We start from the raw sequence: 16852 nt of genomic DNA on the forward strand, positions 1-16852 counted from the left end.
CCTTTCCATGTAATTTTTTGACTGTTTTGCTTTCTCCTCAAAGAAGTAAAATAAGTGTTCTTCTGCTTATACTTACTATTTTATTTTTAGACTTTTTATTTTGCTCTGCATTTTTGGGGGGTATAGTGGGAGGGCAGGATATCAAAGAGGAGTGGAGAATAAGGAAGAGATAGACAAAGGAACAAGTTCCCTGCCACTATAAGCTGCACTAATATACTACACCAGTTAAGTGTTTTTAATGGCAGATGAAGACACAGCAACACGGTTCATTTTCTACTAACTTAGTAACCTTTCAAGTGAAAACAATCTCAATACAATGAAATTCATTGATGTGCATGTTCTGCTGAGCCCACAATATCAACCAGAGATTACATTTTTCCACACTCAAGTGGAACCAATGCACCAAGAATTACCCTATTTTTACCTAAGCTATTGAAAAAAATTTTAACGTCTTTCAACATTGTTATTCAAATACATACTGTATCAATAATAATTTATTTAATTATCTTTATGTGCTACATCCTCTTAAAAATAAATTAAAACAGAAAGGACAGAAAAAGATCCCCAAAGCTTCATGATACTGTGTCACATCAACCGAAATACTAAGAATGATTACTCAAGACCGTGGCTTTTACAGAAACACTTGAAATTCTGAAGAACATTACAGTTCTCCTCAGGTTCAGATTACTTGCATATAACTGGACATATTTTTTATTCATCTCAGCTGGTCTTTACAGGTGCAAAGACTGTGCAAGTCTTTCAAATGCCTTTTTTCCTTTGGCTTAGTTACTGCAGCCTTCCACTCAAATTTAAGGGCTTTTAAAATTCCTTTTAATAAGACTGCGGTGCCCTGGCTGGCAGCTGAACACCACATAGCTGCTCACTCAGCCTCCGCTGCCCCAGCGGGATGTGGGATAGAACAGGAAGAGCAAAAGGAAAGAACTCATGGGTAAAGTGTCAGCAGCAAAGGAAAGAGGAAGAAGGAAGAAGAAGTAAAACAAACCAAGCGATGAGAAGGCAATCACCACCTCCCACAAGCAGCCCAGTGCCCAGACCATCTCTGAGCAATGGGTATCCTCCCCAAAGACCCCCTGCTCAGTTTTCATTGCCAAACACAACACATTATATGTCACAGGGTCAGTTTGGATCAGCTGTCCTGGTTGTGCTCCCTCTCTACCTCTTGTGCACCCCCCCAGTCAAGGGTGTGTAGGAAGAGCAAAGTGAGAGAATGCCTTGAAACAGCACCAGCTGAAATAGTGGTGTGTTATCAACAGTGTTTTGGTCACAAATCCAAAACATAGTACTGTAATGGCTTCTATTAAAAAATCCCCACCAACCAGCCAGATCCAGTACAAAGATTTATATATGACTGCAGAAATAAGAATCACAGAATAACTGCAGTAAGAGCCATATGAATATAAAGAGGAAAACTCCATCCTCAGTTTAAAAAAAATTTGTAAATGGTATTATTTTAGATAGATACTCTTCAATTCAATCCAGACTACTAAGAAAATATTCAGAATACAGAAAATAAATGCATTCTTCTTTGCAAATAATTCTGATATTGTGAATAATGTATTTTATCTTCTTGGAGATGATTTCTCCATCAACATTCAAAAAAAGATTTCTAACCATAAAGGTGAAAGAAGGGGAAAATTTAGTATTTGTCCACAAGCAGGCTGATGCTAGCTAAACAGGAAGACTTCACCTTATTTATTAAAAAAAGGCAAATCTGTATTCCCAGATGTGAACAAAGTCTCTTAGAACAACAGTGTTAGGTACAGATCTGAGGTCTATCAAGCATGAAACGGAGTTGAAACTCTTTTCATTAAAGCCTTTATAACATGTTTTCTGTCAAGCAATTATGAATAAAAGCATTAAATTCTGCTTTCTTCATCATGCATTGTCCACATGCTTTGCAATAAGAGAACAACCAAGTTGTCAAGAGTGGAAAGGAAGGTCCTGCACAAAGAGCTATACATACAGAACAAGAACACATTATTAGCTTTTCTTTGGGTGGGTTCCTCCCCCTGAAGCACTGTGTGGTATTACAGTCATGCTGGCATGTAGACCTAACATACCAGCAGGCTAAAAAGAATATTCGTGGAAGTCACCAGGCCCCTTGATTTTTTTTCACTAACTCTGAAGTAAATACACAACAAATAATGTTTGTAAATAACTCAAAGCTATTCACAGTATTAATCAAAGAGGCAGCTACCTTTGAAGGTGAAGTTCAGTAACACAAAAGAATAAATGCTTCACTCTAAGGACTGATCTACCATGGATGGCACAGCAGAGAAAGAAGAAACTCCCTTATTCACAGACAATAGCCCTCTAAAACAAGTTACTAGTAAAATAAAAGCATTTCTGGATTATAACCTACTGGGCTGGAACCAGTCAGGTGGGGCATTTTGGTTGCCTTTCTTTTGTTGTTTTGGATGTTGGTGGGTTTATCTGTGTGTTTCTTGTTTGTTTGGGTTTTTTTTTAATACTTCCCACATAAATTACCAAGACATCATCCTATCTGCTGCTAAAGAGAAATTAAGAGTATTTTCAACTGCTTTCTAACATCACCAATAAAACATCTGAATGCCTTCTGAGGCTAAGAGCCAAATGCAGTTTACTAGAGATGCTACATTCTGAGTATTACACGTAGGATTACATCTCATGGCACTTCATTTGCAAGTAAGATTCTAATTTGGCCAATAATGGCTGCATACACAACTTTTGGGAACAAAAAAATAAAAAAAAATACTTTATTGAATGGTAGGAAGGGTAGAGAATATTAGTTTTGAAGTTCAATCTTCTTAAGAGCTCTATGGTAAACAAAGACAAAAATTTAAGAATAAACTCCCAAAATACTACCATTAGTCATTCAAAAAAATGTATTTTAGCAAAAGGCAGCTCAGAGGACTACAGCTTTGACAGGGCAAAGTGCGTGCAATGTAGCTACATAACAACACAGCTACACACATCTAAGAGTTCCACAGAGTGATCCTCAAAGTTGAGGAAGTTACTGAAGGATCAAGCTATTTTGACTTGTGTATTTTCAATTCTATTGAAACTGAGTCATTCAACTTCCTTAGAGATAGAGAAATACTCTTCTCTACTAATTTCATTTTCCCTTGTACAACACAATCAGGGCATAGGGACAGAGTTACATCAAGTCATGTGACTAAATTAGATTACAAGTTGCTGAAAAAAGAAGGCTCCTTTCAAAAGCAGCCAGCTCTCTTAACGTTATCACATTTTATGGAAAACAGTCTACTTACTTTACTGGTCATATTGCAAAATTTATTCCATCTTCTATTCTTGCATTCTGCATGTGACTTATACAAAGAAAATGTGATTCTCTGTACTTAAGCAGTAACTTCAGCTTAAGTTATGATTGATAGCAATACATTTAAACTAAGTTTTTTTTCTATGGACACAAAAGATTCTTCGAAAAAACTGTTCCCCCAACATCCGGGGAATTTATTTTTCAAAAGGAATGCATGAAGCTGGTGCATTAAGTTCACGATCTGAGCAGTTGCACATGGAAGGCTGATACAATTACCTGTAACATCAGCTCACAGTCATCTCTTCCAACAAAAATCATTTCTCGTGGCAGCCTATGTCGGGTGCCTCCACTGCTCACCAAAAACCAGGATGTTAAGCTCATTTTCTGCTTAGCTGATAAATCCTTGGCAAAGCTACGTCATCCTGCAGTGAGAAAGAAACAGAGACAGAGAAATTCATTTTAGTTATTTTTAGCTACAGTTTCTGCTCAGCAAACACTGTGAGCAGAATACAAAAAGCCTCTGAAAAGACAGCATTCTCAATACCATGTACTGAATCCAGCAATCACAGGAAGAGACAGCCTTCAGATTTACATATTCTCAGGCTCTGCTTCATGCAACTAGGCAAATTTAATTGGTAACCTTCTGCAAGAGGAACAAGCAGCTAGCTAATGCCAAAGTTGTATGTCAAGTTGTCAGAAAGCTTTCAGCATTTGACCGCTTATTATTAAGATAATTGCTAGAACAATGCTTCACTATCACAACCAATAAACAATGTGGCAAACATTCACAAAGTACAGCAAGTAACTTGCAAGTGTGTCATTACATTTTCCTGTGAAAAAGAACTACCTCATCTGACTTAAAGCTCAAGTCCTCTGTACAGCACCAAATCGAAGGAGCTTTAAATTGGTGGAATTTTTGCTTCTATTTCATCTCAGATTTTCATGATAAAATGTGTATATTGGAAATTTAACAGTGTGTATTTAGTATTGTAAACAAAGCAGAGCAAAATGAACAAATTAGAAGTTATCTGTAAGTATTAAATCCAAAAGAAGCATTCCTACAAAACTTTACCTTTATTTATCAATAAAAAGTCCAACATACTCCATAAAACAGAAGAAAAAACCCACAGCTATTTAAAATGTCATAAAATTGGATAGCATCTTTTATGGAAAACTTCTTCACATAACATGATGCACTTGAAACCGGACAAAAATATGATTAAAGCTCTCTTCAGAGTAATTCAATGGCTAACAGTTGAAAAAACCTTTAGGAGTATTCCAAATCTCTTTTAAAGGAAATGCAAACCAAAGCAATTATTTCATTCATTCATAACCACACTGCATTCATTAAAAGAGAAGCTAAAGAAAATCGAAAGCAACCAGCCTGCTTTTCTCTCAATACCAAATAGCTGGCATTTCTCTTCTCTTCTATTTATATGTCAATTAGTGAATTTCTGCAAGGTTAGCAAATGTACTGTAAGTAGACATAAGCCTGAAGTGGACTTGAGCGTACTCTTGAATAGTACCAAGAATTCAATGAGGTCCTCAAAACGAAGGCTAACATGGAAACACTGAATAAAATGACAATGCCAGTACTATGCCATCAGACAAACTACAATCAAGGAGACACCATAAATTACTAAAACATGTAAAGATAACTAAGTTTAAGTCAAAACTGCATGTGACATGACAAAGCAGATATTTAAAAAACAGTTAAGTCAAAAGCATCCCATGTCAGGTGTTAAAATGTACCAGCAGAGCTGCCAATCCAGTTTAAAAAAATTAATGCAGTCCACACGGAAGAATTTAGAATGACTTAATTTGCTGAAGAGTTACTCAATAAAAAAGTAAATATGTATTGCAACAGTACTCTCTTCTACAGTAATACTTACAATAGAATTATTTTCCCACAGCTGTATCACAACACATTCAAGTGAAATGTATGTTATCCACTTAATGTTATCTGACTCAACATAAGTAGTACAGCATCTCTAACATATTTTATTCCTAGAAACTAAAAAGATTAAAAATTACATCTACAATAAGAACATGCTGAAATAAAACTTAAAGTGATGTAGTTACTAAATACGTTTTAATAATTAAAATGGCTTTTTCAGCACCTTTGAAGGAAATTAACATTTTTAATTTTAATTTAATCTAGTTTAAAATTACAAGATAAACTGGGTCAATCAAATGACATTTTTCAGTTTCCTTTAAGAAAGGAAAAGGAAGTATCACAAATGGCCAGCCTATGTTCCAGATTTTAACAAGTAAATTAAACGGATGTTTGACAGCAAGCATGCTGTTCAATATCAAAGCTCCTCATACTGTTTATATTTTACTACCTTTTAAAATCTCCCATCTGTTTATCAGAATTACATTTGCACCATTTGGCCTTCCTGCTCTAATTGGAAATTCATATGAAAATCTCCAAGACGATATAAAAAAAATTAGAAAATTCGAAAAATTTCTTAGTAAAAACTATGTTGTAATTTACACAGGCAGACTGACTCTAAAAGAGGAAAACTATTATTATTTATAAAACAGACAAGTAGGTCAGCAACCAGAGCTAGGGGAAAAAAAAACCAACACCCCAAACTTCCCACAAATGATAAAGCCTGACAACAAACAGATTAAATTAAGCTATCTCAAAAAATTTTAAAAAATGTATTATACAGAGCAATCATTGCCATACAGCTTGGCAGCACATTTGTAGTTAAAAGTCCATCACCAGTTCTATCGAACTTAATAATGTTGTTCTTTTCAAACAGTTGCTGTCTCAACTGCAAGAAACCATCAACCCAGATACATATTTTATTTTAAAGTATTCTTTAGAATAAACCAATGCCTTTGATCAGAGCTATGCTGGAATCTGCATAGCAAAACTGGCTGAAAACAAGATCCAGTAGCAACAGTTGCTTAATATCAGAACAAAAAAGGGCATTAAAAATTGGGTATGGAACTGTGCACTTATTAGTCATACAGACAGTATGTGGACAATTACACTGCACCCCAAAAACTTTATGGAGGCTTATAACGTTTTTAATATACTGCTGTCTTAAGTGCTCTGGCTGTAGTATTCTGAACAATACAAGGATGAAAGATGCTTCACTGCCTAGGAGATACCACATTAAATTATTATATGACAGGTGCAAAATTATCACAAGAAGTGGCTCTTTACACAGAGTAAATTTAGGTCATGGTAATTCTTGCAATGAAATTTTATGGATACTAAAAGGTTACACAGGGTTCAAAAAGCAATTTTTTTCTTTCATGAATGCTTATTATCAATCCTGTTACATGCACTGACCCCACCTATAGCCCAGGAAATGCATGCACTGAGCATTTTGAGGGGCTGGGAGGATGCTCTAGGAGGTTTCACTGTCCTACCCTAAAACCTCTCTTCCTTGCCTAGCCTTTGTTTATGCAGAACAGGATATTGTCCCAGATGGACCTGTCTTACTCCAGTACAGACTACACTTTTCAGATCAAATATTTACCAGAAATATTTCTACCCTAGAAAAAAGAATTTTAAATGCTTTATTGAAGCATTTGGTTTTATCAGTATTTCCTAAAATGGCAGTATTGTGTTGTAGTCTTTAACCAAACTAGCAAACATTTCATAAAGACTTGATCATTCAAAGCTTCATTCCAGATACCTGCAAGTCAGTTGCTGAGACATCTATGGGAGCTGCAAAGTACTTCCTTGTCTGCAGAAGAACCAGCTTTTTATGGTGAAGGACTACAACTTTTAAAAGGCAGTAATCAGCGTGTCAGAATGAACATGTGGGTAATAAGTCATTTAAAACAGATGATGCAGCTACAGGGAAATTGGCTGCATCATCCCTGTAAATATAATCCATTCCTAAGAACTAAGATCCTGTATTATGCAGCCAAAAGATGGGTGTAACCAATTTCAAGTGACTAAAGATATACTGCCAAGATTAGTTTTGATAGTCATGTTATTGCAAATAAAAATCCTTAATAATCTCAAATTTGAGCATTTTAGAATCTACATTTTTGTATTTGCCTGTAACTGAAAACAGCTCCAACTAAACTATTAGTGAACACTGAGACACAAATCCTACAGAGAAACAAAAAGCTATGTTTAAAATTCAAATGAAACATAATATATGTCTGAAATTCCAACTTTTAAGCACTGCAGTCCTCCACATTAAGACTGAAAATAGTGTAATTTTAATGGTATACAATTATCCTATCATTGTACAACAAATTCTACTTATGACTATTTTAAAACAACGTGAAAAAAAGCCCTGCACCAAGCTGAGACACAGTGCTGACAAAGCCAGAACCCTTTGTTGCCCATTATTTGGCCTCATAAGTTCCTGTTTCCAGCTGCTAAAATATTTGCTAAAATTAAGTTCACCTTCTCATACAATTGCCTGGTAAATTTGGGGAAATTTCTGAAGAAATGACTCAAATATTTCTAAAACAAGGTTAGAGCAAAACATTCTATGTCACCACCTTTAAAAAAATATTAGCTATAGCTCATATATGCAAATTGGTACTGAAATGTGGCAGGAGGCCTGAGTATCAGTTTGTACCTTGCATTATTGCTCTTGTGCAAATCCATCCAAATGCAGACAACCAAGAGGCTTTTGAAAACCTTCCTCGTGTATATTCATTCAACAAGGGCAGAGATAAATTCTCTCAACACATCTGTCTACACAGAGGTAGTTGAATAAGTTTGTGGAGCATGCTCTTTTAGTATTATAGTGCCAGCCAGAACCAAAAATAAAGCATTTTTTCCCCAGTACTTTCAACTCATCCAATGTTGAAACAAACAGGGGTAGAAGACACAGAAGAGAACACCACCACACCAGGACAACACACTTGAACTGAAGCTAGACAGATTCTGGAATCAGGACTCAGGAAAGGGGAACATCAGAAGTAAGCCATGACAAGGGAGAAATCAGAAATGAGAGCAGTAATGGAGCCAGTAATGACTGGAGACGACCTGAAGTTGAAGCTGGTAATGAAATCACAAAGAAATGCAGTCAGCAAACAATACCCACTGGAAAAGCGTCTACCATGACTCCTTTATTGACTATTCAATGTAATAAAAAATACCAGTGCCAGCACTTCTGATTTTGACTGAATTGGAGAAATCTATGCCAAAGAAAGAAAAAGCCAAACTGAAGGTAACTTCAACCCTGAGAAGATTATTGTACCCATATAATTGATATTAAAAAGTAATATATAAAAATAATTGATTTAAACCTAGGAAGTTATAAGTGGTAAACAGCACAGTAATATTGTCTGCTGTGTAAAACCCTCTGAAGTGGGGTAGTGTAACACACAAAGTGTTCTGTGGGTGATCATAATTAACCTACTTACATACATGCATTAGAAAACAACCTTTAACTACATCACATATTTTAATCAGGACTCTACCGTACTCAGGTTAAAACAAAGAGCTTAACAATCAGTTAATCAGTATTTTTTTCCTCTCCTCATCAAGTGATTAGCCTGCGCCTTATTTACCGCACATCATGAAAAACCTTTCCTGAATTATTAACTTCCTCCTGACTTCATCTACCATGCTCAACACCACCACATGAGAAATCCATTAACACTTACGGTAAAATCTTCACAAGTAGCTGTAGAGAGGTTTTCATGTAAATGGGGAACTGGAGAGAGCTTTTTTTAACACTGAAATACCTTAGTCTTGAATATTTAAGTTCCAAACCCATCAGCATTTCATTCTAAAGTACCTAGTTTCACCCAACATACTGGTGTTCAAATGGTCTCATTTATTTCTGTTACATCTCTGAACATCTAATTCTTTTGCAAATAAGCTTAAAGCCACACATAGGGTGGCTAGAAAATTAAGACCACTTTTCCAAAGTAAAGGGTAGACGGCTCTTCTGCCATCAAAGGGACTATAAAACCAAGAAAATAAGTCATACTCTAGGATAGCTTCTAAATGTCTACTCATGAAACTATCCTTGGTGCTTCCGTAATTCTCTGCTGCCTTCACTGCTCACATTGCTGTCATCCCAGAAGGGGAGACAGAGGGCTGCACAGACAACAGCCTCCTGACTGAAACTACTCTCACCAGTTCCAAGGGCTAGTATACCAAGGCATTTTGTTAACAAAGAGGGTATCTTGTGCAGGAAAAAACTCAACAAAAACAGCAAACCCAAACAACAAAAAAAGAAAAGTTGCAGGGCTGAAGAACCTTCTGTTGAGAGCTGGAATTCAATCGACAGAAGCCATATTTCATGCCACAGTAGTGTGTAATGTTGCTCCTCAAAACCCTTAAATAAATAAATACCCATCTAAATTTAAATGGCTTAGGTTAATGATCAATAAAAATATTTTTTGACATATTTATGGACCTTTTGTACACTCAAGTGTACTTCACAAGGGGAAGTAAGAAAACTACAGTGTTGGCCATAGAGGTTAATCAAAGTATTCCTTCAAAAGGCTGTCAAAATAAAAGGCAAAGGACGCATAAATAAGGTAATTTATGCTTAAACCCATTGAAATTCTTCATCAAAATCGGAAGATGAACTCATACTTAGGAAATATGACCAAACAATCCTAGATTTTCAGCAATTAAACAACAAGCTAGTATTGTTATTTTCAAGTGTATCACTGACTGGAAAATTCACCTAAACACATCCCTCTAGAAACATTCAAATGCTATATACAGCTCTGAGCATGAAACTGTTGCCATTCTCACTGATATAAAGAAATACTGGTATTAGTTAGAAAGTTCATTAAAATTTTACGCAATTACTGGACAAGAGTGGAACTGGACGGCAAGCATGCAAATAGGTAAAGTGGAAGAAAACAGGTAACTCAAGAGAAAGAAAAGGGACTTATCCAGTCAATTAAACTTCCTTGCACAAATGTGGAACAGGAGCACAATTAGGATAACTGCCCTTATCACTAAACCAAAGCATCTCACAAAAATCTCAGTCTTTCTTGGTCTGTTGGCTTCTCACCTAAACTTACTAAGATTTAACTGGCAGGGCAATGGAATGATACCCTTGAGTATTCCGCTTCTGAAGTATTTGATCTGCTCCACCGCAGCTCAAATATCCAGATCTGGCCACAATTTCTTGAAAAACAGATTAAAAAAATCTTACTGAAGCCTTAAACTATGTCTAAAAGATGTCATTTCCAGCATGGACTGAAAGATGTAGCCATGACAAAATTTTACAGTACAAAAGAAATACTGAGAGCAAAGAAACCTTCTTAATCACTACTCTGCAGTACCATTCTCTTTTACCTTCTAAGCCCTCCACACTTTTAGTCTTGTGGTTGATGTTCTTCTACAGAGAGATGGAGGAGGAAAGAAGGCAAAATAAAAATATGTAAATCTCCTTGAATCTTATGTCTGAAAAAATCCCCGGAACTTTTGTTTATAGACAGAGAACATCTGCTAGATCCACTATTTTAAAAAATACTTTTCTAAAAGTTAGTTTAAGCTTAAGAAGAAAAAAAATTAGACATAATTAGCAGATGAGAAACAACAACAACAAAAAAAAAAAAGCAAGAAACTCCCTTTATAAAGCATCAGGACATCAAGCCCAGTCATGCCCCTTACTTCTTTAATTAGTACAATCCTACATAGGCAGATACGCACATTACCTATACTGTCTACCATAAAAGACTAAAACAACAGGAGTTACAGAGTTGTACCAAATCTATCAAGTAACAGCAGTGTATTTCTCAGGTAGCCTGTGACTAGGAGCGAAAGGAGAAGGGGGTGGGGGAGAAGGGGGAGGCGGGGACCAGGAGACAGCCACACCTTCAGCTTTAGGGTGGTGCAACGGGAGGGTACAGGCTGGCCGTCGCACAGGCTAGCACCGCAGACTCCTCAGCAGCATTTGAAGGAAGAAGCGTTTCTTCCTCACATTTTAATTACAAAGAAAGGCCTTCTAGCTGTGAATATTACTAAGCATAAAGAGAGATCTTCCTCCTGCATTCAAGGAGTTTGAGATCTCTCTCTTGCCCTCCAGGTCACCCCATGTGTCTGACGGAGTAAGGCCAAGAAAGCAGCTCAGGAGGCTGTTGCCCTCTGTCAGGCAGCAAATGTGTCCTGTAACATTGCTGCAGCCCTGGGACTCCACAAGCATCCCCTCCCTCTGGTCCAGATCAGAATTAGATCCACGTCTATTTTACCACTGTGACACACAGGAATAGTTGTCAGAACAGCAACCGAAATAGACTTCTTATTCTGCCAGCAGTGCAGCTGCACTCCAAGTTGCTTTGGGGTTTTGATTTTGAGGGACGGTGACTTAAATACCTTATCTTACTCTGTTTTTGATAGAATAATGACTAAAAAAAAAAAAAGAACACTGAGATCTTGTCCTTTGCTATTATACCAGTATCAACATACAAATGCTGCAAAGGAATGTATAAAACATAAGGCTTACCTGATGGCTATCAGTTATTTTAGTGTCACAGTATGCAAAAAGATCCGGTCCAGTGACAATTATCTGCTGCTATTACTTCATGTGGGTACCAGTGATACAGCCAGGAGCAACCAGAGGAGTACCAAGGATTACAGAGCCCTGGGAACAGTGATAAAGCACTCTGCAACACAGGCAGTTTTTACACCAATCTTCCCAGTTAAAGGGAAGAGTTTGAAAGTGCCAGTTCAATCTGGAGAATCAATAAATGGTGCCACACACAGAGGTTCGGCTACTTAGACCATGGGACTCACTTTGAAAAACCTGGTCTGCTCAAGGACTGCTGAGGTTCATCTATCAGAGAAGGGGAAGAGTATCTTTGGACACAGGTTTGCCAAGCTGGTGAAGAGGCCTTTGAACTACAGTTGGCAGGAAGGCATCAGAGAGACATGGAGTGACTGGAGCGTGGGAATGGAAAGATACAGGATCTTTAGGAATGACAGGCAAGCCAGAAAGGATGGGGTATCACCCTCCATAGCAGTAACCAGCATGGAGCTCTACCTGGGGATGGATGAGGAGCTGACTGAGAGCTTATGGATTGTTTAAAAGGAGGGCAGGGACAGGTGTCATTATAGTGGGTGTCTGCTGGTCACCTAACCTGTAGGACTGAGCAGATAAGGCCCTCAATGGACAGACTGGAGTGTCCTCACATTCACAAGTCCTGGTCCTCATGGGGGACTACAACCACCCCAGTTGTAGTCTGTAGCAGCAGATACCACTCCAGTATCTATCTGCTGGAGGGGTAACATGGCAGGGTATAAGCAGCGCAGGAAGCTCCTGGAACTCACTGATCGTAACTTCATTCTCCAAGTGCTAGAGGACCCATCAAAGAGGGGCTGGTGGACCTTGATCTCACCAACAAGGAGGGGCTGGTGGGAAATGTGAAGCTCAAGGACAGCCTTGGCTGCAGTGACTCCGTGGAGGAGTTTGAGATCCTTAGGGCAGTGAGGAGGGTGGACAGCAAGCTCATTACCCTGCACTTCAGCAACGTAGATTTGGCCTCTTCAGGGATCTTCAGTATATTCCTTAGACTAGGATACAGCCCTGAAGAGAAGAGGGGTTCAAGAAAGCTCATTAATATTCAAGAATCACATCCTCCAAGTTCAGAAGTGATGCATCCCAACACAGAGGAATTTGGGCATATTTGCCAGGAGACCTGCAGAGATGAAAAGCAGTTTCTGGACAAACTCAAACTCACTCTAAAAAGGAAGCCTACAGAAGACTGAAGCAAGGACAAGTAGCTTGGCAGAAATAGTGTATGAGCAGCCACAGATCGGGCAAGGAAAGCTAAGCTAGTGCCCTGATAGAATAATCTGGCCAGTGATGTCAAGGGCAACAGGAAAAGTTTCTTTGGATATACCGAGATAAAAGAAGTACTAGAGAAAATGTGGGCTCTCTCCAGAAGGAAAAGAGTGACCTAGTTACCTGGGATACGGAGAAGGCTGATGCACTCAACCACTTTTTTGCCCCGTTCTTCACCAGCAAAAGCTCCAGTCACACTGCTCAAGTCCCAGAAGACAAAGACAGGGACTGGAAGAATGAAGAAGCATCCACTGCAGGAGATCAGGGTCAAGATCACCTAAAGAACCTGAAGGTGCACATGTCCATTGGACCTGATGAGAGACATGCAGCTCCTGAGGGAACTGGTAGCTGAAGTGGCTAAGCCACTATCCTCCCCCCCCAAAAAAACCCCCAAAATTGAGAAGCTATTAAGGGGGAAAAGAAACCACGTATCACAATCCCTAGTAGAAGCTAAGAGATCAAATTGTATTAAGAACAGCAGATTGAATCAAACTCCTACGCCAACTTGACAAAAAAATAAAATACTGGGTTATCTTTACAGAGAATACTGGTAAACAAGCAAATCCTTAAAAGACTGATTAGAAATCTTTGCTTAGGACTGGTACTGTACATGAATACAGTCTTACACAACAATCATAAGCCTTTTTATGCATGTTCTTATAGTAATGAGAAGTACCTGAAGATTTAATTTTTCCTTTTAAGTTGTCCTATCTAAACATTAAAACCTACTCTGTTACTAGCCATTAGGATAAAGCTGTTAAGACTTAAAAAAATGATCCTGTTTAAGTCTTTGATAACAGACAATAATGACATTTTGCATTTATTAAAGAAACAGATAGCGCATTTCACATTCCCAATCTTTACAATCATTAACAAAACATAATTTCTTATGAATGTACTTCTCTGCAGCCTTCCTACACTGAATGGCAATAGTTTTTAAAAGCTGCTTTCAATAAACAGCTAAAATAAAGGCTAATAACTACTTATAAGAGTAGTTTAATTTATGTTCAAACAATCAATCATTTTTTGTCCATCACTCTCATTCAGATTAAGGAATTGCGTAAAAGAAATTATTAAAAAATTTCTCTATTTCACATGGTCAAAAGAGGTCATCTATTGAGAGATTAGCATACCAAGCATGCTAATAAAACAGTATATCTGGTAAGTAGCCTTTAGCAACGATTGTGGCAAGCAAGCCAAAGAAATCATAACCAAATCATCTTTGGGAAAAAGCTCCCTGTGATGAAAGCTCCAGAAATACTTCCTTTCCCTCTGTTCCATATCACACTATACTATTGCTGAGGCAAGCAAAGAAGAAAATAAACAAATAAACAAATACAAATCAGGCATTGCACTCAGGCAGAATGCAATCTTAAAAGGAGCAGTCAAGTCCTCCTCTTCCACTTCCTATTCTCAGTGCCTCCATCCTGGCATATTTCAAGTGATTTTGTTGGCTGTGTGAGATGAGGCGGTTTTATTCACATTGGCAAGTACTGACCACAGCCCCAAGCACTACTGAAAAAACAAACAGCATTTTGCAAATAAAACTGGACCTCTTAACCTCCCAAGGGTGGTGATTTCACTTTCCCCAAAATTGTGAAATATATGAGGTTTAGCTCACGACCCAAAATACTTAGTAAGATTAAATTACATTCAAGGCAATGCAAATTTTTTCATCCTTCATACAAGGAATTATTTATTTTGTGGGTATGAAGATAAGCTTACTTTCCAAAGAAAAACATGTATTGAAGTAGTTTTAACATCTACCTTTCTCCTTTCAATTCCATTTTACTTCTTGACACAACGCATGAGTACACAGAACATGAAAGGGGAAGTGATGGAGGAGGACAATTCTTGATATCAGTGTTACTGATCTCCACATCCATTTGTAGTATTACAGATACATAACTTCAAAAAGGTGTTCAATTATTATTCTCTGCTACATCTCCACTGTAACATGAAAAGGATTTATCGTGCTGCACACAAAATATTTGATATATTCTATCCTCTCCCTCATGGAATGCTTTGGAGCTTTTAACAATTACCCTCAACAGCCACAGATGTATTTTTCTTGGAAATACACAGAGTTGTTTGTTCCAAGACCAGTAACACAAGCCCTACATTTAAAAAAAAAAAAGAAAAAAAAAAGTTGGATGAACTTATTTTACAAAGCGAGCAAAAGCTCAGACTTTTGCCTTAAAGTTGTAAGAGATGTTTGCTCTAGGCAATCTTCACTGTCTGAAGAGAGGCAGAGCATGTGTGCATGCACAAAGCATAAAAATAATTCTGTGCCATAATTATGTTGAGCTATGTGGGTATTCTACAAAGTAATTAATATCAGGACAATCTTAAAATCAAAATTATTTTAAAATCAGCATGGTAGCTCTGATGTAAAGAGATCAGATTTTTTTTTCAGCATTTTCCAATATCAGACAAAAACACTGGACTTGATTTTTAGATCTTTTCCTGATGGGAAGTCCTCTTCCTAGAGATTCACATAAAAACAGAGTAGAACATAAAAACAGAATAGAACAAGTCTTAAAATGCCTTACATTTTAATTATTTGTTTGGTTCTTTAATCAGAAGCCAAATAATGCAGAAGAAATCTAATCTTACAGTTTGGAGTATGGCATTTCTTTAATGTTTATGTCCTCCTATCTCTCTCCTTCCCATGAAATTAAACTGAAAGGTACCAAATGTAACAAACACTTTCTCAATGTACAGTCATATGCAAACACCTGTCAAAACAACAGTATTAGGAATTTAGCAAGACAGAAAGCAGGGTAAGATATTTGCACAAATGCTAAGAATACCCATGGTTTTAATAATCAATTCTACTTACTGCAAAGACTTTAAACCAATCTGTAATTAGTACCCAGTAAATGGCTTCCCTGCAGAGAAGCTATTCCACATCTGCTTGTGGTGCCTACTCACTCCTTTCTTGTATGCAGCCAACAAACAGGAATATAGCTACTAGCATGGTGAGCCTTAATTCTATTTCTTTTACTCTCTTATTTACTAAATGTCATTAAACAGATACAAGTGAATTATCAAAATAAATTTTCAGAATTAACACAGAGTGAATACAGAGCTTGAAATTTTTATGCAAGAACTTATTTGAGCAGGTAGATTACAACCCCTCAACTAAATTACAATCAGAAGTCCTCACTGCTAAGTAAGCAGACTATTTTCATGTGGACTTGATAAGCTGGTTTAAGAATGACTGGGGACTTAAACTTGAGCTGGTGCATTAGCATATATTTTGCAGAATGCTACAGTGAAAATCTGATAAATTTCAGAATACTTGGAAACCACTGGAAAATGCTTTTATTAGTATCATAGTACAAATATTTTTAAAGCCTATCAAATTAATGCAAGTGTGTCTTTCAATAGACAGAAATCTGGAATTCAAGTTATTTCATGGGAGGAAATCTATATAGATTTTCTGCTGTAAGTTCAATAATTTTGTCTCCTTAAAAAAAATATATAAAAGGAAAAGATGTGAAAGGGAAGGCTAAATGGGAAGAACTCCAAACTACACATACTTCTCCAGGCACCAAACCAAACAAAAGAGGAAGTGGTACTGTAACCCCATCCACGAAAAAGGATCAAGTCATGCTTTTTGTTTGCACTTTAGTGAACAAGTTTGAAGGCTTGGATTTTGATTACTTTAAGAACTACCCACAGTTACTATAGAAGTTACTAATTTTATGTCTCCAGCAAAAGGATTAGACTTCAAACTCAGTTAAGCCCAGCTGCATAAAAAGCTATGTTAAGCAACACTGACCATGCCGCTGCAATAGAGAAATAATCTTCTGGTTTA

The 16852-nt window shown here is 37.2% G+C and overlaps 1 protein-coding gene across 6 annotated transcripts in view; it reads right to left on the reverse strand.

Moving 5' to 3' along the window:
- Positions 1–16852, reverse strand: part of CEP170 (centrosomal protein 170) — a 95620-nt gene that overhangs the window by 67300 nt on the left and 11468 nt on the right. For all 6 annotated transcript variants that reach the window (XM_039568249.1, XM_039568248.1, XM_039568251.1 and 3 more), the window contains exon 2: positions 3557–3702. In XM_039568249.1, coding sequence (XP_039424183.1) covers positions 3557–3661 — 105 coding nt within the window. In that variant the 5' untranslated portion in view covers positions 3662–3702. The remainder of the gene's footprint in view (positions 1–3556; positions 3703–16852) is intronic.

This window comes from Corvus cornix, chromosome 3 (genome assembly GCF_000738735.6).
Source record: "Corvus cornix cornix isolate S_Up_H32 chromosome 3, ASM73873v5, whole genome shotgun sequence".
Taxonomy (NCBI): domain Eukaryota; kingdom Metazoa; phylum Chordata; class Aves; order Passeriformes; family Corvidae; genus Corvus; species Corvus cornix.